Source organism: Notothenia coriiceps, unplaced genomic scaffold (genome assembly GCF_000735185.1).
Source record: "Notothenia coriiceps isolate Sejong01 unplaced genomic scaffold, NC01 NC01_scaffold00026612, whole genome shotgun sequence".
Lineage (NCBI taxonomy): Eukaryota > Metazoa > Chordata > Actinopteri > Perciformes > Nototheniidae > Notothenia > Notothenia coriiceps.
Window position 1 is genome coordinate 441624 of NW_011359313.1, and position 24657 is coordinate 466280.

Genomic DNA, 24657 nt, shown 5'->3' on the forward strand with positions numbered 1-24657 from the left:
GTGTGTGTGTGTGTGTGTGTGTGTGTGTGTGTGTGTGTGTGTGTGTGTGTGTGTGTGTGTGTGTTTGTTTGTTTTCAAGCGCTGCCTGTTTTACACAAGATCTTCATGTGCTGTGATCATGAGTCTTTGTTCCGGGTGTGAACCAGCCCTCGGGTGTCAGACAACGTCAACTTGCTGAATCTTACTTGTCATTTGACATAGTGGGGTTGATTCAAAGTTAATGGCATTTTTATTAAAATACACTGGAAACTATGTAATAGTTTTAAAATACCATTCATATTGTACTCTAAATGTACTAGGAATAGTAGTAAATCACTTGGTTATCACTTACAAATTAAGGCACTTTTCCCTTTTCAAATATCTATAAATGATAAAAGCAATAATAGAAAATATGGCTCTTAGATTACATAACTGAACAACAATGCCTGTCAGAATAATTTCCAGTATTGTTCAGGCCCTCTAATAGCCTGAGGTAAGCTCAGAGGGTGAATGTGTTACTCACTGAGGCACTGTTTGTATAGCAAGACAGAGATCAGTGACCTTTCAACTGTCCTGCCCTTGACTGAGACCTCTGCTGGTAAGCCACCCTGTTTGTCTCACTCAGCACATGTGCTGCTGAGCAGGGCAGAGCAGCTTAAGTCCGCACTGTCTTTTCCTGTCTCTGCTGCTCTTCCAAATCAGTCCTGACTGGAGGTCTCTTCACCTCTTCAACCTGGACCACACAGGAGAAGCAGCAGGAACAGCGCAAAGCAGAGCCGCTCTCTAAAGCCGCTGCTGATCTGCTTTCGTCACTTTGATCCTCGTCTCTCTCTCACTGCACTGGTCACTGTGACTATCAATACAAACAACAGTAGCATCATCCTAGTTTTTTTGATTTATTTGAATTATTATTATTTGTAAAGCATAATTTATTCTGATTTACATCGGCCGCTGACTTCTGTGTTACGTTCTGACAGTACATGTTCTCTAATGATCAGAAATGACACATGCACACTGTGGTTTGGGGAGACTGTGGAAGCATGCGGTTGGGGAAAGGTGACGGCGACTTTGAGAAATGAAGTCATTTAGCACCTTTCTGAGGTGCCTCATCTTGCGTCTTTGGCTTTGCAAGACAAACCACAGCATTGCATTGTGCACCATCTCAAAACACATTATTTGGGCAGATACCTTGAATGTGTGGTTTGGTTAGTCATTGTATTTTAGGTTGTTTTCTTATTGTTGTTTACACAAAATAGACATTTGCCTACATGAAACAGAATTATAGTGAGTGACTGTGTTGCTACTTAATACTGTGGAGATTTTATAGTAAAACGTGTAAAGAGCAAAACTGATAGTTGAAAGGAAGTTAAGAAAGACATCTCTTTGCTGAGTTGCATTTTAACTGAATTTTAATGAGACTCTGAAAAAAAAACATGAATCAAAGGAATATATTATAATCTAATTTACTAGATCAAAAGATCTCCCATGATTACTAATATACCCCACTGTATTGAATTCCTGATGTTCTACTGTAGATCTTAAAAAGCATCGCTCACTGGAGATTTAACTTCTCGGGCTTTGTATACTGTCGATTAAGTAGAAGCATCAGGAACAAACAATTGAATTATGTGCAAAGTAAACTTTCTTCTAAGTCTGGTAAACTCTGTGTGATGAAACTGCTTATACTGTTGTTACCAAGCACTAAAATAGGCGTTTGGAACATTTAATGTAGCCTCCTTTTATACTACCCAATATAGAAGGACGTGTAGTCAATAGAAAAGTGTTTATCAATGACTGGTGTAGTAAATACAGCTGTGAGACTTGGGTGTCACATCTCCTACTGCGAGCACAGAGTCTAAAATCTCCTGGAAGATCTCCTGCAGCTGGAGACCCCGTGGCCTCCTGAGCCACAGGAAGGAGGTCTGGTCTGCGATATCGTTGTTTTTCTGTTTGTCTGAGAAGCCTGAACAAGGACAGCTGGGGGGGGATGTGATTCCTCCCATTATTCTGCAGCACACAGCAGCCATATGAACAGGGAAGGGAAGTGACCCAGACCCCTCCCGTCTCTGGAAGCTGCCCCGGCCCACCGCAGGGCTCTGACTTGCAGTTCAAAGTTGTCTTCCTCTCTGCTGTTAGGGCTTAGCTCTAGCAGCATGAACGCTGCAGCGCCTCATGCGAGTCATCTTTTAGCTGGAGCACAAGTTTTCAAACTACTTTACATAACACCAAGGTACAGTGTGTCGTGTTTATTTGGTATGTGCAGTTTTAGGTTGACTTTGCCCCCTTTAGGGAAATTGTAAGCCTGGTCAGGTATGAGTTTTAAAAGCCATGCTGTCGTCTTCATGCTTGTGCAGTTCAAACAGCATAATAAACATGGCTTATTTTTACCCTTTCAAGGGGCACACTCTCAAAATCTCTGGCAATCAATATTTATTTAAGAAAACTCAGTCATTTTAAATAATAATGGCATCATAAAAGCACCTCCAGTCTCTATATCCCAGCTCTCTGTGTGACTGTGAATGTGAGTGAGGTGTTGAGTCTGCCCGCTGTTTGTGCGTCTGCCCGTCTGTCCTCTCCCTCTCTCCCAGTCCATTTTCCATCTGTGTGCTGTGGGCTGCAGATCTAGTAGAAAATGGTGTAGTGTTTCCACCAGTGAGCTGTGGCCAGCCTGTATTCATGTCAGACTTTGTTGTTCTTGATTTTGTTTCCCTCCTCCCCTCAACCTCTGTTGCCGATCAAACTGCCAGAGGTGTTCACAATGTATATAAGGGTTGAGATGGAGGATGGGGGGTGGGGGTGGTNTCCATCACGAGCCACTGGCCCTGGGACTCAGCACCAGAGGCTATGAGCAAACAGTTTGACTGAGAAGGTTCCTGGAGAGGCATGCAGCAGAAGGGCCTGGGGTCTCTCTCCTCTCTCTCTGTCTTTCTCTTTCCTCTCTTTCTCTCTTCTGTCTGACTCTCTTTCTATCACACTGTTTGCACACAGTGTTCATGTGACAGCTAGACAACATAATCTGATTCGGGAGAAACTGTGGGCTATAGCTGCAGAAATGCTCCTTAGATTATTTGCTCAATGCCGTTCATTGATGTCAATACCTTTTCAAATTGAGAAGACAAGAGAAAGAAATGTATCAGATTGAAGTCAGTTTTCCAACTTGTATCAGTGAAAAAGACATTATGCACATTTTGGGTCCCATACGGCCTGTAAAAGAAAAGGGCTTTCAGGAATAGTCTGCTATTGAAACTACTGATTAAAAACATCATGATTCAGATTGTTCAAATTGAAAACCCCCTCCAGTGTACAGAAACCTAAACACATTAGAAACACGTTTTTTTTATACTTTCTAGTCTGTATGTGTCAGACAGTATTTTCAGAAATGAATGAGTAGTTGCTTTATTTGAAATGTTTTACATGAAATGTGTGAACAACAGGCCTGTATGAGATCAGTAGGCTAATTCTATAACATGAAATTGTAAAAAACAAAAAAATCAATGCTACTTCAGCCGGCCCCTTTCCCTGTTGTTATGACTCATGGCCATCCTCACTGCTCAGATTGCATAAACCTTTTATGTAATGGAACACGGTGGGAAAGAGGCATCGAGTGGAGGACTGAAATGGGGGGAGAAAATGAAATATTTATTCCGAGCTTTTTAAATGTTTTCCATTAAAAGTAGACATTCTGTGAAGGCTGACATTAACTAATCCTAAACAATAGGGACTACATGTATGTGCAAAGGAAAACACTTTCCTTCCGCAGCGCTCAATATTTGTTTAGTTAAGTCTGCCTGCTGATCATCAAACACTGGGGAAGAGTTGAATATCTGGAATCTCAGAGTCTAATCTACATCCACAGTGTTTTAAAAGATGTGTTGAGATCGGGGTAAATGCGCTGCTGCTGAGACACATTATGCATGACGTCCCTAATATCCTTACACTGCGGATTCCCCCTGGAGGAAGATCTTGGTTCGTCTTCACTGTTTACCATTTCTGAGTGCGGTTTGTGCAACATCAAAAGGCTGCCATGGCACTTAACTCAGCTCACAGGGGTTCCTGGGAGGGGGGGGACTAATGCTCCCTATGGTGTTGGCATTAGTATGGTTCCCTTGCGAGAAGTCCATCTGATGATAGACAACCATGCAAATGGACACATGCCATCGCAGCACATCAGACCACAGCGCCACACTGTAATGCAATGCAAATGTATAAACCTCTAGGACCATGCATGCATTAGTCTTATTTGTGCGTGTGTGTTTACAGTATGTGTCTGTGTTAGAAAAGCGGAAGTTAAAACAGATATTTTCTCCAAGTGTTTACAGCAAACTATCCCACAAAACAAAAGTAATGAAATAAAGAAACTTGAGATTCAGATTTGTAACATATCACTCAGCAGGAGCAAAGTGACACAGTGTTCACTCATAGATAGCGCTGGATACTGATGCTGCCATGTCAAGACATTGACTTGTTAAATTGACATACTGTCATAAGGAATGTTGGTGATGGAGGGCTTTTGCTCAGAGGCAAAGTTTGTTAAACCAATGGCGTTAATATGAAGTGAGTAGCTAGCTATTAGTTTGTCAATTGCGTTTTACAAATATAGCATGACATACTGAAGATTGGCCGATTAGAAGTTATTGCTCAGGTTGAGAAGGTTAACTCAAGAGTGAAGTTTCTCAATTTTCTGCTATGGGAAATACTGGAGCGTCATTAGTTTGAAACTCTACTTGCACACTAGATTGTGATTATCCTGTCTCGCTTTTACATCCGAGCCACAGTGCTAAGCATTCAAGCTTTCAAGCCTTTAACGACAGTTCAAGTTCTTTTTTCAACCCATTTTCCAATTTGCATCTGTTCCTAATCTGGGGAACCAAAAATGACTTCTACCTTTGCTCTTTTCTGCGAAATGGAAGAAGAAATGAACCCAATAAATTGTTTCTAAATCAATACAAGCCAATATAAATAATATTATAAGAAATAGATGTGTGAGGAAATATGTCATTTCTGGCTGAAACCATTTTTGGATTAGAAACAAGATATGAAACTGGTAAAAAAAAAAATGAACTCGCGATCTCCGGGATATTTTTCATCCAAATATTTTTGAAGAGTCTTTAACCTCTAATTGTTGAAATACCTTCTGAACTTAAGTGTTGTTAAATCTGCAGGTTTTTCACAGATTGCAGTGTAATTATTTTTGGGAAGCTTGGATGCTTAGCTCTGTTACTCAGATGTAACGGTAATACAGGGTCTGTGGGGTCTTAAAAAGTATTAAAAGTTGATAAATCAATTTAGGGAAAGTTAAAGCTATTAAAAAGTATTAAACGGCATTTTCCAAGGTATTACATTTTGTAGCTAGTATATAAATTGTCCAAAGAGGTTGTATTCTAGTGTGCCTGAATGTAATCATTGCGTAGATGTGTATTATGACTCTGTGTAGTTTATTTATGGCATCCCGTTGGATTTGACGTCATCTGAACAGGACATCGCTCGCTCACTGCTTGATAGCGTGCGAAGCTCCGTTTACGCCGGTTGTTAAACAACATCGTTATGGGGAAATGCAAGCTTGCGTCCAAATGGTTGGAAGATAAGGAGGAAGGACAATCAATACTGTATATAGTAAATGTGAGGTAAAGTGTGTCGCCAAGGTAACCGGTTAAAACTCGAAATGGCGATGAGGTCTTAAAATGTATGAAAAGGGTCTTAAAAAAAGTCTTAAAAGGTATTACATTTAACTTCAGGATTCCTGCATATACCCTGCTATAGCAACTACCGCAATACTGTAATAAGATTTCTTAGTTGTCAAACACATACATTTTTAATGAGACATAAATCATCACCCTATCCTTGCATTAAGGAAGTTCTCATCATTTTCTTTGTTCTTCAAAGTTTTAGTCAAATATGCAGCAAGGGATTTACCTTGAGCAGTAGAGTAGCTTTTCGACATGAAATGGATATAACTGTTAGGAGAGGGTCATCTCTTTATCCTTGAGAAACTGAGAATCCATTCATTGGCTGGGCTCGAGAACCTGACTGACGCAAATGGATCATTGGGAATAGAAGTGTCCCAGCAGTAATTATGTTACAACGCCGCTGCCGCACACTACCACTGAGGTGGGATGGGATGGGCGCGGGTGCTTCTTTTAGTCTTGTTTCCCTTACATCTTTCCACATAGTTAACACAGTCATACTCTCCTCTCTCTGTCTGACTCTCCCTCACTTCCTCTCTTGTTTTCTTTCTGTCTCTTTTTCATACACACACAAGCTATCAAACCAAACAGAAACAAGAGAAGTGCAGTGGAAAGTTTCTGACTAACGTTTATCCAGCAAAATATCTCCGCCCTCTGTCTAGTGGCTGTTAGAGTGATGGAAAAGTTAGGAGCTGATCATGTCACCTATTTGTCACTTTTTGTCATGGATTCCCGCTGCCTGTGCCCCGAAGCTAAATCAAAAAAATCTGTTTCATTTTTTTCCCTAGTATCCAGGGCTCTGTGGCACTAAGTCAGTTAAAAAAGAGACATGAAATTAATGTAATGTCAATGGCGTTTTCTCGTGAAACCCCAAGGCACTTAGTCAAAGTCACCTTGCATAGTCCTCCTGACAGTACTGTGAGAGCGAGATGGAGGATGTCTGTCTGGTAATGCTGTCAGCCCATGATGTCCTTTGGTTATTGGTTGTTATATTCACTCATTGTCATTCAGACTTTTTAGATTGGATACATGGTCTCAGGTATTTATCTGAAGAGCGACATAACTCCATTCAATTGACTGTGTAACATGGCCCACAGTAAAACATTTTCTCAGTGAGAGCCGGTCCATCCTGAGGGGTTTTCTTTCCTTTTGATGTCATTTTGGAGGTGATAAGTAGCTTTCTGTCTCCTGGTCCCCGTCTTACAGCACCATCCCCCAGCCCGAGCAAGGTGCTAGCAGCATGGAGGATTGTTTGAACTTGCATCGATCCAATGTGGGATTACAGCTGGGTCATTGGAGAGTTGGGCTGAGCCACCAGTCATCAGGGCAGATTAACCACTCGCTGTCTGCTTGGCTGCAGTTTGGGTGCAGGCTCTCAGTGCTGTCTTTGTCACTGTCCCCACTGTGCAGGTCACTGTCTCCTTTTGAACAATGCATTTTTTTGTATACCTCAATTGAGTTAGGCTCAGACTGATTTAATATTCAGAGGAAACATATTACTTAATGAAATGAGGGCAAAGATGCTTGACGACCTTCTTACATGGCTTTAAACAGTAAGCAGTTTATGAAACATTTGCCAGTATTCATTTTACAATCCTACCATCTTGGCCTGCAGGTTTTTCTTTTGTGCGCGCCACGTATACGTGTTAGATTTTCATTCAACACCTTCAGGGTATTCCTATCATAACCATTTTAACAATGTCTTGAAATGGTATTTAAATTGTTCTCCGGTATGAAACATGTCACCCCAAGCAATGCTTTACAGAGAAAGGGGTTGAGCTGTAGAAAGTCCATATTTTGCAGACTGCCCCACCTCTATATACATTTCTCAAAGCCTCCTTTTTCACTTTTCTGTTCGCATGCCCTTGCAATAGCTCTTATTAATTATATCTCATTAGTTGCCTTGGAAACTGAGGTGAGGGAATGTATAACATGAGTTCAAAGAACGAGAGAAAGAAAGCAAGGAATCATTAGAAAATGCCAGAAAAAAGAAAGAAGAAGAAAGAAGGGGGAGGGTTGAAACGAGGGTGTTGAGAAAGTGGTTGTTGAGGGATCGGCCGAGTGTCAGATTAGCATCAGGAGACATTAACACTAGTGATGCTGCTGGGGCCACAATCCTGCCTTTCACTGCTGGAGAGGGAGATAAGCGTGCTCTCACAAAAGGGAAACGGGAGAGAAAGGGAGAGGGCTGGCTTGCCTCCACTCCCCTCAGGCCAACAGCCCTATTTACAGGTACAGCACCTCCTGATGAAAGCAAGAACAAAGAGGTGGATGTTCATTTCCTACTGCGCTGGTGTCAAGGCTCCATTGAAACAAATCGGTAAAACTGTGGATTTAGGCTGCTCCGCTTTATGTCTCCAGTCCGCCAGAAGCTAATCACAACTGAGCCAGTGTGTTGACACTTTGAGTTCGATACACTTAAGAACGTTGTCATGGATTATTACACAGAATCCCCGTATCAATGCACATCAGATTACTGCGTGAAGCTGTTTAATTCTATCTGAGATGTAGTCAAAATCATGTTGTTTTATGCATATGTACTAGTATTGTGAGGGCCATGATTCATTCTTATGTAACCGTTGGAGTGTTTGAATAACAAGGAAAGGTCTCTGCCTACTAATTGTAAAGCGAGTGGCTGAGAGCGCGCACGTCGTCCAGTCTATGTAATGATCCTTCCAGTAAACATAATAAGCACACAGAGTGAAGCCACAGGAGATGAGCCTCTGTTGTTGTTTAGTCTCAGACTCACAGTCAGAACAGTAATAAGGGAAGGATCAGAGGGGAAGGGTGTCCCCAAGGTGGTCCCTCCCTTTCTTCCTCCTCTCCATCTACGACCGGCTCCCTCTGACTCCCCCGCAGACGGCATGTAGAGGGGTCCTGAATAACAGGAAGTGGAGGGGCAGGAAGTTGAGACTTGTCTGCCACGGCCTGTGGTAGGATACTGAGGCTAACGCTGCTTTACACAGGAAACACAACTGTCAAGGCTATGCTCGAGACTTTGGCCTCTGTCCATCACCTTCAAAGAAGAAGTGGAGGCATGATTGCAGCATATATATATATATATATATAGGGTACTTCTTCAACACAAGTCTGAATGAACTCATGAATAACCTTTAATGTATTCATTTGAAATGTTCAATGGTGGTAGGTGATTCAGTTTGATTAACCTATATTACAAACATGCAGAAGAACACTGGCCTCTTTTTTCTTCATTAGACAAACTCTCTAACATACATCTTCTACGTAGTCTTATCTCTTATATAGGACAACAGTTGAGGGAGTAATGCCTCAACTTTGTGGAGTGAACTCAGCCTTACAAGTAGCAAGGGAGGAGGACGTGCTGGATCCAGTAATTACTCTGGGAATTGAGCATGTTTTATTGATTGTGAAAGTGCCAGGCCTGTCACCAAGCCTCCCAGTGTCTCCGTGGTCTGTCTTTAGGGAAGAGGGGACAGACTGGACCACCTGGCACTTGACCGGTCTTACACCTCGTCATGGAATATCAAATCAACTCTGGTAAGAAACGGTCATAAAGCTTGGTTTCTTTTATACATAAAGCTAGCATGTGTATTTAACAGAAGCTACAGTAAGGCATGTACTCATTCTGTTAGACATGTCATATTGACTTTGTGTCAAGCTGTGGTCGTTTCTATGGCGACAAATACTCTGCACATTGATTTATGTGATACAAATGGTTAGTAAGCAACTTTGAGAAGTGCTGGACTGGTTTATATCAAAGTGGTCCAGGTGTATAATATCAAGGTCTTTTAGAAGAGATACAAAGAGATGCTTTATGTGTGTGTGTACACACTAGTGTTTGAACAGATTTCACCTTCACACCAATCCAAATCCGATACATGTCTTGGTTAGAAGTTTTATGACATTTTTACATTAAATATTCCCTTACATGGTTCTCCATCCATTTTACCAGATCAAAATCAACTTGCAGCTCAACCAACAGTTATTTTTAACGTCAGCCTCTGAAGGGGTTTGGCTAATAAGTTGTAACATCTGTTATGTTTCTTGCGCTTTGTTAAAGATGTAATAGATGTTTTGCTAAACCTACTGTAAGCATGTTAGATTACTGCTGTAAATGATTACTGTCATAACTGTGTACACTGGTAATGACTGAAGCTATTTTTCATCATTATGAGCCAAATGTTATGATTTATTGCGTTGGGACTTTTGTAGTAGAGTTCCTGTTTACATCGAGTACACAAGACACAGCCATGTGGCTGTACTTCCAGGCTCAGTTGTCCCCTTTCATATTCTCTTGCCTTTGCACTAGCAAACAGCCTTGGCTTTATGTTCGTTTATTGTTTATATATATTATTATTATTATAATAATTTTTCAGAATTTGTTGAGCAACCATTGTGACCATATTTACAATTTGGCCAGGTATTGAATTGATGACACTCATTTTTGGAGATCTTAAACTGTAGTGACTGTATGCATCTTCTATGTTGCCAGGACGAAGATGTGTTTGAAGCACTAACATTTTCAGATGTGTAGTTTTTTCGCAACCAAGCATGCTTGTGAACACATTTGGACCCCGAGGTACTTGTTTGAGTCCACCCCCTTCCTCTCCTTGGATGAGGGCCTCCTGTCCTCTCATAGTCCGCACAGGCTCATAGGTTTTGCTGATATTGAGCTTCAGGTGATTTTTGTTGCACCATGTGAGGAAGCTCTCTATCAGTCCTCTGTACTCCTCTGTAAAAATAGTCTCTAAGTGTAGACAGCATGTTTCTCTGTGGAATTATACATATCAAAAAGTGATAACTCTCCTTTTGCCAAAAATACACTTAACACATTTGATTAAATTCCTTAAAAGTCTACACTGTATACATTTGAAAAGTCTGGACAGTCAAAGTGCAACTTGACGTGTTGGCAGTGGCATACAAGTCAAGGCGGTAATTGTAGCTATGTTTATCTCTTCGTCTCTGTTTCTTACACATGCACAAAGAGCACATGACTCTGTCCCCTCCTAACACTCGAGAAGTCAGAGTGTCATGCACAAACATGTACTCGGCTACAGTGCAGGCTTTGTTCTGCTTTGTTATCTGACCAGACCATCCTCTGACATGTCTATCTGGGAAGAAGAAGAAGAAGAAGAAGAAGAAGAAGAAGAAGAAGAAGAAGAAGAAGAAGAAGAAGAAGATTTTAGAAGAAGAAGAAGAAGAAGAAGAAGAAGAAGAAGAAGAAGAAGAAGAAGAAGAAGATTTCCCACTTAGTTCTGAAGATTGAAATGTCTTTATTTGAAGTAACTTGAAGTATGTTGTGAAATGATCAACCACAGCATTAGATGGAGTGATCATTGATATCCCAAAATGTTTTGTTTTTTAGCAAGTAGTTCTGGCTATCTAAACACTTTTGATGAATGTGGACACGAAGTAGGCAGCGCGGCACACCTGCAGTCTGAAGTCCCTCTCAGCTTGTCATTTCATATCTGTGTAAGAGACATGTCATGACACAGTGTATTACGTCTCGAGACTTGAACTGTCCTGCTGTGACAGCTTCTCTGCATACAGAGAGGGAAGAATGTGCTTATATGTGCGTATGTGTGTGATTTTTTCTGATCTATAGTTTCACACTTTGGTTACATAGATACACACATTCACAAACAGAACTTACTGTGATTAATTCAGACCAGCCTCAACAGATGATTACAGATAAGGCCACCTCCGATAAGCTTCTCTAAATCTTCACCAAGATCGTAAGAAGACACACAGATAAGCTGTCGAATACTGTAAAGTAGGGCTGTTCACGGTAATCAACTGTTTAAAACATACTGTTCAACATTTTTTTTTTCAATAAATTGATGTTTTCAAAGTAAATGGATAATCGTTTTTAATAATCGTGATATCAATTATTGACCCAAATAATCGAGATTATGATTTTTGCCATAATCGAGCAGCCCTACTGTAAAGTAGTGCATTGAAATTCAAAGGCGACCAACTTTCTCCAACTATCAATAAAAGCAGAGTGTATAAACTGCCTTAACATCTACTGATCGCATACAAACACAAACATAAAGTAAGAATAATATTATCTCCCTAACTCTACTCAGATAAAATACACCACAATTGTCGGTCGAGTTTATAAATTGCTGGTCATTTGTTTTACTTAATTGTAAAGCCAAAACGTGGTTATTACACAGTGTCGTGTAGTCTGATGTAATGCATCTCCATTATCCAAAATGAAAGAAAGAAAAAATCAGAGATTGCTGGAAAGTTTGAGATTGCGGTCATTATATGACTTATTTAAATACACAGTTAATTCACCAGAATACATCCCTGAACACCCCTGATCTCCCTCTTCCTCGAACCTCATAATCATAATCATAATGTATGTGTGTGTGTGTGTGTGTGTGTGTGTAAGTGAGTGAGTGAGTGAGTGAGTGAGTGAGTGAGTGAGTGAGTGAGTGAGTGAGTGAGTGAGTGAGTGAGTATGTGTGTGTGAGAGAGAGAGAGGAGAGTATGCATGTGAGTGTGTGTGAAATAGTTAATGAACAAGAACATAGTCACTCTCCATGGCCTGTTGTGATGTGGTTTGGGGAAATTCTTTGTGCGGGTTAAGGCGGTTTCTTTCCTGGCTCAGACAGCCGTGCGTGGGTAGTTAGCGAGGTGATCTCAGTCAGGTTTGCCTACAGCGGAGCCCCGATTCAGACAGCCAGACACCATAATGCCAGTCCATCTGTAACCCATAATGACTGTGTGCCACTGGAACTGGTCATTTTCGTTTTCACTGCCAATTCGGCCCCTGGCGTCCTCGTCGCACAACTGCTGACTGCATGTTATGGCCTGAGTTGTTAACCTTTTCACATTTGTATTCATAGGGGAAATGTAGTTGTTTAGACATTTTCTATTTGCTGGGTGTAAGTGATGGATGCACCTCCAGGGAGTGGGCTATATCTCTTCTCTCAGAGACAGGACAGAGTTTACATTTTCTCTGGGGAACAGTGCGATCTGAATCACTGGCCAGGTTACACGCTCATGTGGGAATATATAAGCCCCTCCCCCTATGACTTCTCCTACAGCTCAGGAGATTTCAACCTCTGCCACCCCAGACTAGGTGCTCTCTCAATCATCTTTAAACCAAAGCTGGCATCAGGATGGGTCAGCTCAGACAGAGCAAGGGAATGTTGTTCTGGAAAATATAGACAAACTAGTTCCCCTAAGGTGAACATATCTTTGTAAAACTCTATCAAAACATGTCTCTACAGTAAAATTGAAGCAGCCTGCAGCGGTTAAGCTTACCTTAGCAGACAGACTGAAAACAAAGGGTATACACGTTTAGATGCCAACTCTGTAGAAGCACTTTGTAACTGATTGAATGAAAGCGTCAAATAAATGAAATGTTATGCAAAAAAAGATATATACCGTTTCTGAAATTCAGTAATGTGGATATAATTGGTTAAGTGGATAAAAGCAAATAATATTTCAGCTAGATTCTATATCGGGTAAATACAGAAATTACATAGCCTTTAGAATGACCAAATGACTCATCATTAATGGTTCCAACCAGTGTTGAAGGTATTTTAATGTGTGTCACCTGCTCCATTGCCATTACTGTGAGTCTACTGTGAATGTGTAAAAAACACATAACAGTTCAGCGCGCCTAGCCAGTGAGTGTTGTGTAGCCGCTGCCCTGTAAGTGTGAGGTTGTCTTTCATTGACTTCAGCTGTGGTTCAAGAGCAGCAACAGAAGAGATAAGGGTACACCATGTGGGTCTCATACTTTCTGAATGTGCTTGAGAACAGAAAGCAGAGCCCTCCGAAGCTTTGAAGTGCTTAAGGAGACATTACTGAGTGTCAAGTTAACTGTGTACCCCCCCCTCTCTCTCTTTCTGTCTTCTCACAGATTGTGGTGCAGCCTGTTGAGGGCTTTGCGAAGGCAGAAGAAAGAGCGTTGTGTATACAAGAAGAGAGACCGTTGCACAATGTGCTAAAAGAGAAACAGAAGAAATCGTGTTGTTTTTCTGATATTGTTGAGGTGTCAGAGAGACCGGAAAGGACGCAGCCATGGGGCGGAAGAAGATACAGATTGCCAGGATCATGGATGAGAGGAACAGGCAGGTAAGTGTCAGAATCTATCTATCTATCCATACATCTATACATCCATACATCTATACATCCTTACATTCATACATTTATATATCTAGAACAAGTGCAGATCTCAAGTTTGATCACAATACAAAATTATAACGATTCTTTGGACAACAATAGGCTAGTGAGAAAGGTCCTAAAGATGATGAGATGTATCAATGTTTTATTTTAAGGGTTAAAATACAGTATTATAATATTTTCCCTTATGTCTTAGCTTTTTTTTTTTTTTTAAATATACTACTCTTTCCTTCCTTTGTGTCTCCGAAGTTCGAATACAGTCTTATCACTACCTGCTTGAAGGTTACAGTCTTCTTGTATTTTCCTTCCCACCTCGGACCAGAGTTCACCAGCTGTCATGGTGCTCATGGATCTAAACAGACAAACCTCCCTCCCTAATGTCCCAGCCAGCTGAAGAGGGACCATGACATTTCTTTGTCAGTGCGGTCGTATTTACAGACATGATTCCCATGCCACCCTGCAATTTCAGCCAGAGAAGTTGATGAGGCAGCAGGAGCGCTGGGCTGCAGCGGGGGCCTCATGGCGTGGGAGTGAGCTGAGGCTAGCGAGGAACACAGCGGGCCGCCTGTGGCCTCCCCACACTGTAGGGCTTGTCCCTTGGCCTGGCAGTATGGCTGGCCCCTTCGCTGTAGCCCTATGTGTTTGCAGCTGTTTGGTAGTAATTAGGAGCAGCCACTGCACCACAGCACCCTCTCATTTGCAGGGTGGGTCAGCAGGACACACAGCACCCTTCTCTGATTCGGCTACACTGGTCCCAGCAAGCCGCAGAAAGGGAGAGAGCTGGAATTCTGTCTGCTCACGTTAAATATAAACTCCTAAACACTGTAGAAAACAACCAAGGTCTGTTTGGAACAAGAATAACAGGCTTGGATATGTATAGCAGGAAGGCTGTGTCCATTGCTTTTTTTCTCTTTGATTTAAGAGCTAAGTTGAGGTAGCTTGAGCACAGTTTTTGATGAATTACACCAATTAATGAAGATGCATAAGTTTCCCATAGCCAAGTAGAACACATGTTGTGTTACCCTCAAAATATAATTTGCGTTTCTTCACAGGTGGAGCAACTTTTTGCTGTGCTCACAGAAATCTCACAGAGCTACATTGGTGATTCATTTCCTGGGGGTATTAAAATGATACGAGTACTAGCCAATCGGTTCTCTGACTGTGTGTCTGACTGTTACTGTGAGGCTAGCAGTTCAGCCAAGTGCAAAACAAAAATCCACACTGTGGGCCAATTATAAGTATAACACCTGGCTCTGGTTAGATCCAAGCAGGAATCACCCCGGACTCATTGCTGGTATCTACACTGTATGCAATGACCTGTGACATCAGTGAGAAAAAGAAAGAGAAGAAAATGACATGAAAACAGGTTGTCAAATGTTCGCTAGGGCAGCAGGTTAACCCTTCAGAAGATGCTTTTTTATATTGCATGTGTGGAGGAAGTGAGGGAAGACATTTAGCTGCATTGTTTCACAGAAGCTGCAGAGAGAGCAGTTGCTTATTATTAATGTGTCTCCCAAAGTCGAGTGTTTGCATCACATTTTAAATGTCTCACTGTACATTTTGTGAGAAAGTTTATCAGCAGAATGCAGGCATTTCAGCTTTTAGTTGATTTTTAGCTGGCTCGGCAGAGAAATCTACAGTGATAATAGGCCACTGTGCTAAAATAAAGCTTGGGTAAAAAGTGATGTATACGTGTGTATCTCTCTATTTCTTCCCCTTGTGGGCCATGAAACGCACAATGCCATCTCCCCAGGGCGTGCTCTTAACCGAGGGGGAAAATCCATTAGCATACGGTCCCATTGGTCGGGAGACAATTTGAATCTTTATCTACGCCTCTCTGCTGCTAGCTATCCATACTCAGTCGTTCAAATTAAAGAAGTCCTTAAGTGGGCTAATTAGATATTATTGCTATACAAAATGTTTTGAGGGGACGTGGCTCCCTTTCAATATCATACAAGTGCTTTAGGAGGGCTGTTAACCTTTCAGGATTTATGACACATAATGTGGCTAAGGCTGGGAAGGTTTGTTATTGCACAGTATATCAAGAATTGTGGCAGGGGCAGGCTGTGAATTTAGCTGATATTTTTGCATCAAGTCATTACCTCCTAGAGTGTATAATGACAGCACAGTTTTATAACTCTGAGAAATTAAGTGTAATATGAAAAATTGACAGGTAATATAAGGTAGTTAAATATTGTACAGTTATGCATACCTCAAGTAAAAGTGGGACCTTTTGTGCAGCTCTATCCTCTCACACAACTGTGTGTCTCTACTGTGTGTCTATACTGTGTGTCTCTACTGTGTGTCTCTACTGTGTGTCTCTACTGTGTGTCTCTACTGTGTGTCTCTACTGTGTGTCTCTACTGTGTGGCCTTGCAGAGGCGTACAGGATGAGACGCGAAGGCAGCAGAGGTCCTGTCATGCATACTGTAGGATGTTAAGAGCCAGTTCCTGAGCCATTCACTGCATAAGTGATGGTCCTACATTGCACAGAAGCACAGTCATCAGCCAAACACGCTGATTGCAAATGAATGCTAGATAACAACCATACGACAGCACCGCCCTGGTTCATTCTCCTCATTTATAGTATTCACAGCAAGTATTACAGTTTGAGTCACAGACTCACATGCATTTTTTAAACACTATTATCACGTTTTAATCATGTTTCTTTTTGTATCATACCCACACATACAATGCTTTACAGTAAAGTAATCTGTGACATCTGGCTCTTAAATCGGTTGTGTTCTTTCTAGGCAGGTTTGAAACTTATGAACCACAGGAAATAACAACAGCAGGGCCGGTGGCACTCAATGTGTATTTTCAGGGTCTTTCACCTACTGAGCAGCTGTCATGGTGTGCATGAACTGCAGGAGGGGTGATGGTGGATAAGCGAGGGTACACATTAGTGTTGTAGGTTAGTGTAAGGAGCTTAGTGTATCCCAGTGAGCAGTGTCTTGTGACATCCTATGAATGCCATTAAGCAGGCTCACTGGGGGTAATTGCCCAAGTCATTAAAAGTTTGATGATGGTTGCTGATGGGTGGAGGGTTGCCTGCCCTTGCTGTGGCTCATTTTGGAATCTTGCTCTGGCACTTCAGATGCCTGTAGGCACAGGGTAGCTCTCTCTCTCTTACACTATCTCTCCAGGGAACAACACAGCGCAGAACTTTTTCAGCCTTAGCCAATTCCTGAAGTTCTGAGCGCCCATCATCATTTTTTTGACAGGTGAAGAAGTTGTTGATAGACCATGGACAGAACAGAGGGACACTGTTACATTTGACAGGTTATGCATATATTATCATTGCTCAAGATGATATGTAGTTTCCATAAAAACTGCGCTGAAGAGGCAAAACATGAAGTCTGGTGATGTAGATTTTTTGTCCCGTTGGGGTACACCTTGTAATGCATCCCCGAAAAGTCCACAAGTGTTTATTTACTCTGTAAACACAACAAAGCACACTGCCTTCTTTGGAAATTACAGTTTCAATACATGTAACAGTACATTTGCCTTTAAACAGGGTCAATCTGGTTATTGATTAGAGCAATTTCTAGGAAACCTACTCACGTTTAGTATGTTTTAGCATATCACGTCTCCAATGAAGAGGATCAGTCACGGCTACTGTAGGTTTCAAGGTCAATCCCACCCAGTAAACGAAGCTTTGCGCCCTCAGTTGCCCACATGGTGATCCTGGGGCTCTCCTCTACCAGTTAGAGTTGATGCAGGCAGACAGTCGTGGTGGCCCTGGCTTGTCTCCCAGGCCGGCACACTCCGGCACCACGTAGCAAGGGCAGCAGCCACAGGGCCTGGGTCACTCTGCCAGCTGGTGCCAGACCTCTCTGACTCTCAAGCCCACTGTCATGTCTGCCACGGGGGCCATCAGAGGTGACATGAGGTTTTAATAAGGCCTCTAGCTCGTCACCCCTCTGAAGGTGTTAGTGACTCAGGCAGCTCCTGCCATGCCCCAGTCACAGCTGCACTCCGAGCCCCAGATGTCTTGTTTGTCATCTTGGCACCTCTGCCTGAGGACAGACATTGATAGACCTTTTGATTGACATATCAACTCTGCGTGGATGTCTGTCGGGCTTTTGTTGTAGCATATGTTCTTATATACTATATTTATGTGCAGAGTATGTCTCAGGATAGAGAAAAAAATACGGAATAAAGCTAAATTAGATGCATTCGAGTTGTACATATTGATAGAATAAAGAAAAAATATTCACTTGTGAGTATTTGATTTGAAGCCCAGTTTCTCCAAACTGTCTCTTATAGCAGCTTCAGCACTCTTTTACAGAACCATCTTAAACAATGCACCTTAAAATGATTTTGTAGACACCAGTTAGCTTGCACATAAAACTTGTACCCGAAGTATAAAAAGTATCTATATAATTACCAAGCTCAATTAAAACTAAGTAAAAGCTGGTGAAGCACTTGGGAAGAAGTTTGAAAATGCCAAAAAAGGGAGAGCAGAATTACCACCTCATCCTGACATAGTGAAAGCTTATTAAAAGGTCAGGGTTTTCAGCTGAATGCTAGTAGTTGCTGTTCGGTCTGGTGTTGTATGAGCTGTTGTAATGACCTTATCACAAGCAGAGAAAGTTGGAATAACTCCAGTTTATTGAAAGTTGGCCCTGACATTTGATTTCTCAGAACATGCTTAAGATGTATATTTACTAAAAAAGCATTACAGCACTGAGGCTCATCCTGTCACTGTGAATTACATGAATTAGTCAGGGAGCCAGACAACATGTGCACCACATCTTACTATATGAGCGACCCAAATGTATGAAACCACATTGACAGTCTTTGTGGGTATCTTTTACTTTGTGAACCATAGGAAAGCTCCGCCAGTAAACCTCCCACTTGACCTCAAGGATGTCTGTGGTTTATACTGTCTCACCAGTCACCCCAGAAAAGATGTGGGTGTACGGAGGTTATATTTGTTATATTTGCACGGAGCTGTTCTGTGTCATGACTTAAGATACGTATCAAAAGGAGCAAAAATATGGGCCAAACTTCCATCCTTCCCTATTAAAGGGAACTGTATAAGTACAAAAGAGTAATGTGATTGTGACCTTTAATGGCAGTGTGAGCAGCAGCTGGCTTTTGTAGAGGTACTGTGTTTGGGGCCGGGGCACGGACCAAGTCTCAGTGCTGCAGCTGAGGTTGAAATGAAGCGATGCCTGGGTCAGCAGCCCTGCACTCAGCACTCTGCCATGCATCCAGGTGGAACAAAGTCCTCGCTCAGCGTCTCATCCGTGGCTTCCTGCTGAAAGGTGACATCTCCATGGCTTAACAGCCACATTCATCTGCTAAAGAGCATACAATTTGTTAATCATTTTCCCACATGAGAGTCTCTGCTTTCCTGTACAAGTGCAGACAGGCAAATGAGCGGGAACGAAGCCCTAGTTTCTGATCCGAGGACACAAGTATCAGCTGGTTAGGAAAGCAAGTGCTGTAAGAGGGTAAAAAGAAGTCCTGAGATTGGTCACATCCTATCCCCTTATCTACCTTCATGATGGGATCCTCTTGAGAGAAGCATCCGAAAACCAAAACCAATAAATGTTTTTTTTCTGTTCCGCCATACTCACTCAAAGTCTTTATATGTCTGCCATTTGCGAGTAAACATGTTATTTGGTTCAGCTTGAGTACAAACCTTGTAATTTCAAGAAGATTCATTTAGGAATTTGGTTTGTGCAAATTGGTGTATTCAATGAAAAATATCACAAGGACAGGACCCCCAATTCTAGAGAGAGTATAATATTCCTGTGTAATTACTTGTAGTGTGCAAGATTTGAAATTCATTTATCACAGTTTGATTGACCCCACAGCCTGAGCTTTACGTAGACACTATGAAACACATAGGATTATACAGCGTCATACCAGTTAAAATGAGGTTTTAGCCGTAAGCTGTGTCCAATTAAAGTTGAACAAAGCCACCTCATCTGCTCAACTCCTCTCTTAGTAGGTCAGCAAAACTGATGGAGAATACAGACACATGCTCTTCTCTCTCTGTGGCTCCGAGCGCAGCTTTCCCTAGCACACTCACAAGCCACGTTGTATAATGTGACAAGACCCATGTGGTAAAGTCAATAAATCTGTTGCCCAGATTTCAAATATGCACACTTTAAAAGCATTTTCTGCAAAAAACAATTAGAAAACCGAAGGAGAGAACAGCTGCATCCTTGAGAACGATGTTTTTTAACTTGAGAAATGACTGTAGCGTACTGCAAAGAGGTGGTGTAACATAATGACATGTGTGTGTAGGTCTGAAGCGACCACAGAGACAGAGCTGCAGAGATAAAGGACATAAAGTCACTTTGCAGAGAGAGTTGCATTACCATTGGAGTGATGTATGACCCCAAGTCCCATCTGAGGGCTCATGTTACAAGGCTTATGCTGCACTACCGAGATAGCTTTCCCTATATGGAGTCAGGGGCTACAGTAATGTATGGACCCCGGTTGTTGCCAAAGCTCTGACTCAGCTCGCTGACTCGTGCCTCTAACCCTGACCTCTGTCCTGATAACTAGACATTTCAGCCGTGTACTATGTCATTGTATTCAATTCTAAAGGAGGAATGGTCTTGTTAACTGTCACCTTGGTAACAGTAACATTTTTGTAATATAATGAGAATGTTAATACTTTTATTTTCCTGACTTAGCCTATATAGATCTTTTCAAATTGGACAGAGCTCTTTTCTCAGAAATGTTCTACATATTTGAAAAGTATATATTTTATATGTAACACAGTATTACAGCAAGTTTCAACAACAATATGCAATGCTGGAAGTGCATTTACTGCATTACTGTAAGTATTTTTAAGTACCTGTAGTTGTAGTACTTTCATTTTGTGTTACTTTTTAGTTAGTGGCTTACTCTCACTTAGTGGTATTGCTATTTGTAGTTAAGTAAAACATGTGCATACTGTACAACCCTAACAATCTGGCCACTGTAAATTGTTTAATAAACATGGAATTTGAAAACAAACCACTTGTTACAGTAAGAATCCTAAATCATCATTTACACTTGTGCAAATTGCATGTACAGTAGATGTACACATTTTGGTTTCGCTCACTTGACTTTAATCTCCTTTTTAATTTAGGAAAGTTTTCCTTTGTAATTCATGGGTTTGTTTTTCTGTGTGCTCCTCAGGTTACCTTCACAAAGAGGAAGTTTGGCCTGATGAAAAAGGCCTATGAGCTCAGCGTACTCTGTGACTGTGAGATAGCCCTCATCATTTTCAACAGCTCTAACAAACTGTTCCAGTATGCCAGCACAGACATGGACAAAGTGTTGCTGAAATACACAGAGTACAACGAGCCCCACGAGAGCAGAACCAACTCTGACATTGTCGAGGTGAGTGAACGCCGCCTTCTCACTTTGTGTGGAAAAACCTACTTCAAATCTTGCTTTTTTTTATTTTCTATTCTTTGTGGTTGTTCTACAGTACATATCTTATGTTCAGTTTTAGGTTTAATTTATTATTTGTGTTCTTCATGCAGACTATAAAGTATATCTTCTGTGAGAAAGGCTTAAACACTCTTTACCCAAAGGTTATGTTTTACACAAACAAGAGGAACAAGTAACAGTTTCCTTCTGGTCACCATTCAGATAGGGCACAGGAGGTCTGCTCTCCCTGATAAGTTCAGCGTCTCTGGTGCCCATCAACTGACGTGGAGAACCTATCTCTGCACATGCATGCACACATTAGCTACTGACCACCATTTCTATTCCTGTTTCCCATAGATATTGTACCTGTAGGTCTCAGTTCTCTGCCTCTTCCTCATCACAGACCATTAACGTATATTGCTGCAGTGAAAATACAGTGTTTAGTACATTCCACGCTGCTCCATAAAACTCAACAAGCACTGGGGTTTCCTGGCTGCTCCTGCATGCCCAGCGACAATCGTAAGAGTAAACCTCTTGTTATGCTAGTCTGCAAAACTGTCATCCAAAAGTGAAGAAGCCAAAGTAAATGAGAATGATTAGAGATACATCCTCTTCCAAACATCTTTCATCGGCACATGTGTGGTTTCTCAGCGTATTCATGTTCTGCTTTAAGAGGCTGGTTTCTTCATTCTGACTCCATGAAAGCATATACAATGTATGTTAATGCCTATTGATAAAATCCCAATACTGCTAATATACAGTATAGTTGCCCATTCATTTTTTGAAAGCGCTTCTTAAAAAAAAATACACTTAGATTCGTTTTTCTGTACAAAGGATACTTTTAATTAGACAATGCGCCCTGCCTCCTCTCGAACCTCTGTTGTTTTTACTGCCACCTGCCCACTAAAACATACAGCATTTTTATTACTGATGCCCAATTAGGAGACATTAATGGTTTAAGATGGGTGAGATTGAAACATTTCAAGAATCCTAGCTTTAGAAAAGACTTTCACTAGGAGGAATTAGAGAAATGACATGCTGCATAAAGGAGTCAGCTGTGGCCCATTATCTTTAATTCATGCCGCTGCTGCCGCTGCTTGTGAATTACCTGCTTGGCAGAGCTGCAGAAGAGTGCTCTGGCATCCAGCAGACTCATGCAGTCACTCCTCCATCAGGGGCCCTCACAGCAGAGCAGGGGCTCACCTGCATAAAAAATACATGGATACATTCCTTACTTACGTAACTGTCACCACACATCTGTTTTTGCTGTGACTCTGGAAGCTGTCTTATTTTAAACGGTTAAAAGCAACAACATCTCATAACCCTGATGGGGTTATTCACTGTAAGTTGGGTTATTCTCTTTACAGTATGTCACATATCTGTATTCTACCGGTGTATGTTTATGTTGGCAGCGTGATCCAATTGCAATGTACATTGTACATAGTATAGCACCAGTTCTGATTTCCCACTTAGCTGGGTACCTTTTAAGGAAGCTGCCCCTCTTCACAAAAGACGAGAACAAACCCCTTTTGTCCCTGTTCACTCGGCCAGCATCTTTGCAGATATGTGCAGATCTCCCTCTGCCTGTTGGCTACACGGTCAAGGTTCAGAAGTGAGGAAGCAGAGCAGAAGTAACCAACCCAGTCCACTTCACAGCATCACCACACAACCCTGCTATTCACTTGGCCAGGGAGCCAGTGTCGGAGGTGGTTGATAATCTGTGAAGGCTGTGATTTCATCATATTTTAAGAATATCCTATCTGGGTGCAAAGTGTTTTTCAGCATTTGCTCTTGTCCACAGCTGCACAGATTGTTGTACACCACATGGACGAGCCGATGCCTCTGTATTGATGGCAAGAGTCCACCCCTCCCTGATTATCTAGTGAAATGGGCTTCACATGAGGGCACTTACGCGGGACACTTATCTCAATTTCTTAATTGTGTTAAACCAATCTTTGCCATGCAAACAATCATGTGCTCATTTGTTCCCGGTTTGGGAGGTCAGAAAAAGCCTTTCCAACTTTTCATTGGGAAGCTTTTTCCGTGTGAGAAACTAAATCAAAGGTCACATTCCTGCTCAGTAGTACCATCTGTAGATAAAGGCTGAGCTGTGCAGTGTGGGAGAACAGTCGCCATGTTTTCCACAGATGGATGCATGCCTGGGCCACAGTTTGATAACGCAGTGGAGGGCTATGGACTTTGTCTCAAACTTGGCTCGCGGACTGTTTGCGTTTGCATGTGTTGATGGTCTTAACCTTACCAGCACTGCAGGCAACATGTGAGCTGTTGTGATGTGAACCTGTGTGTCATTTTTTAGACAGTTATGAATGGTATGGTAAAGTGGAATGTCAATGTTTGAGCTTTTGTTAGAGGCTCTTATTTAGGTAGGAAAAATTCATATTGGAACACATCACAGTGCTCACTCCTGGTTGCTTTGTGCTTAAAAAAACACTCCGATTTAAAAATGTGTCTTTGGAGCGTCTCATTTGCCGTATCTTTCTCCTCGTAATTCAGAACAGTAAAACACTTAAGATCATACTCATCAAGACATGAAGTAATTTCTCCCTGGAAACAAACACGCTTTTCAATAAGGTTGTATTATTGTAACCGAGCAGGGTTATCATGACTCAAGGTTTAATGGTGTTGTTCCTATTGTGTTTCTTATTGAATTCAGTTTATGCCACAAATCCAAATGCTGCCGTTAGTCATTAGATTAATCTAATAATATTTACTCTTCCTCCCCTCTCCGCTAGTGAAGCTAATGAGATTTTGCTCATGGTCCGCTATTACCTCACACTGTTCACCGTGCACAGAGCGATCCTGTGTCTGCAGCAGAAACCTTGAAATCAGAAAGTAACTTCACAGGCATCATTCAGCATTTATCTGTCCTCTCTTCGAGCAATTTATTATAATCAAGGTGTATAGTGTAGATTAGGATTAATCAGGTTTGGAGGCATTAAGTCAACACTTAACTTTAATCCTATAAATTCAGGGCTGTGAATAGGCTGAAATGAAATGTTGGTCAAATACCGATGCCTTGTTATTGTAAATAACTGGACTGCACCATATGCAAAACAGTAAAAAACCTAAGATCATTCATAGGGAAATTCTGCTTATCTTCCTCATAACAAAGCGTGGGGGCCATTGTTAATGTGACTGGGGAAAAACAGACAATTCCCTCTCTATTTATGAAGAAATAGATCTCTACAGTGAGGGGAAATGAGCATAACATTACCAGGTAATTTCCATTAGGCTTCATCTCCTGATCCCTCTCTGTTGTTATAAATGGAGCTGTTTTAATCGTTCAATGGGACATGTTAATTTTGACCATTACTGAATGTCAAGCCCTGTGTTTTCATATTAAGCTATTTTTTTTATGAATTTCACGACTGCCCTTTGCAGATTTTAAATTGACTAAAGCTTCACCTCAAATAAGGGGTGAATTTGCCATCATTCTTCATATTTTATTATGTATTCATTAGTG

The 24657-nt window shown here is 41.5% G+C and overlaps 1 protein-coding gene across 7 annotated transcripts in view; it reads left to right on the forward strand.

Annotated features, from left to right (window-relative positions):
• mef2aa (myocyte enhancer factor 2aa) overlaps nt 1–24657 on the forward strand; it is a 59490-nt gene that overhangs the window by 6974 nt on the left and 27859 nt on the right. For all 7 annotated transcript variants that reach the window (XM_010784861.1, XM_010784863.1, XM_010784862.1 and 4 more), the window contains 2 exons: nt 13525–13739; nt 20937–21140. In XM_010784861.1, the coding sequence (XP_010783163.1) occupies nt 13686–13739; nt 20937–21140 (258 nt within the window). In that variant the 5' untranslated portion in view covers nt 13525–13685. The remainder of the gene's footprint in view (nt 1–13524; nt 13740–20936; nt 21141–24657) is intronic.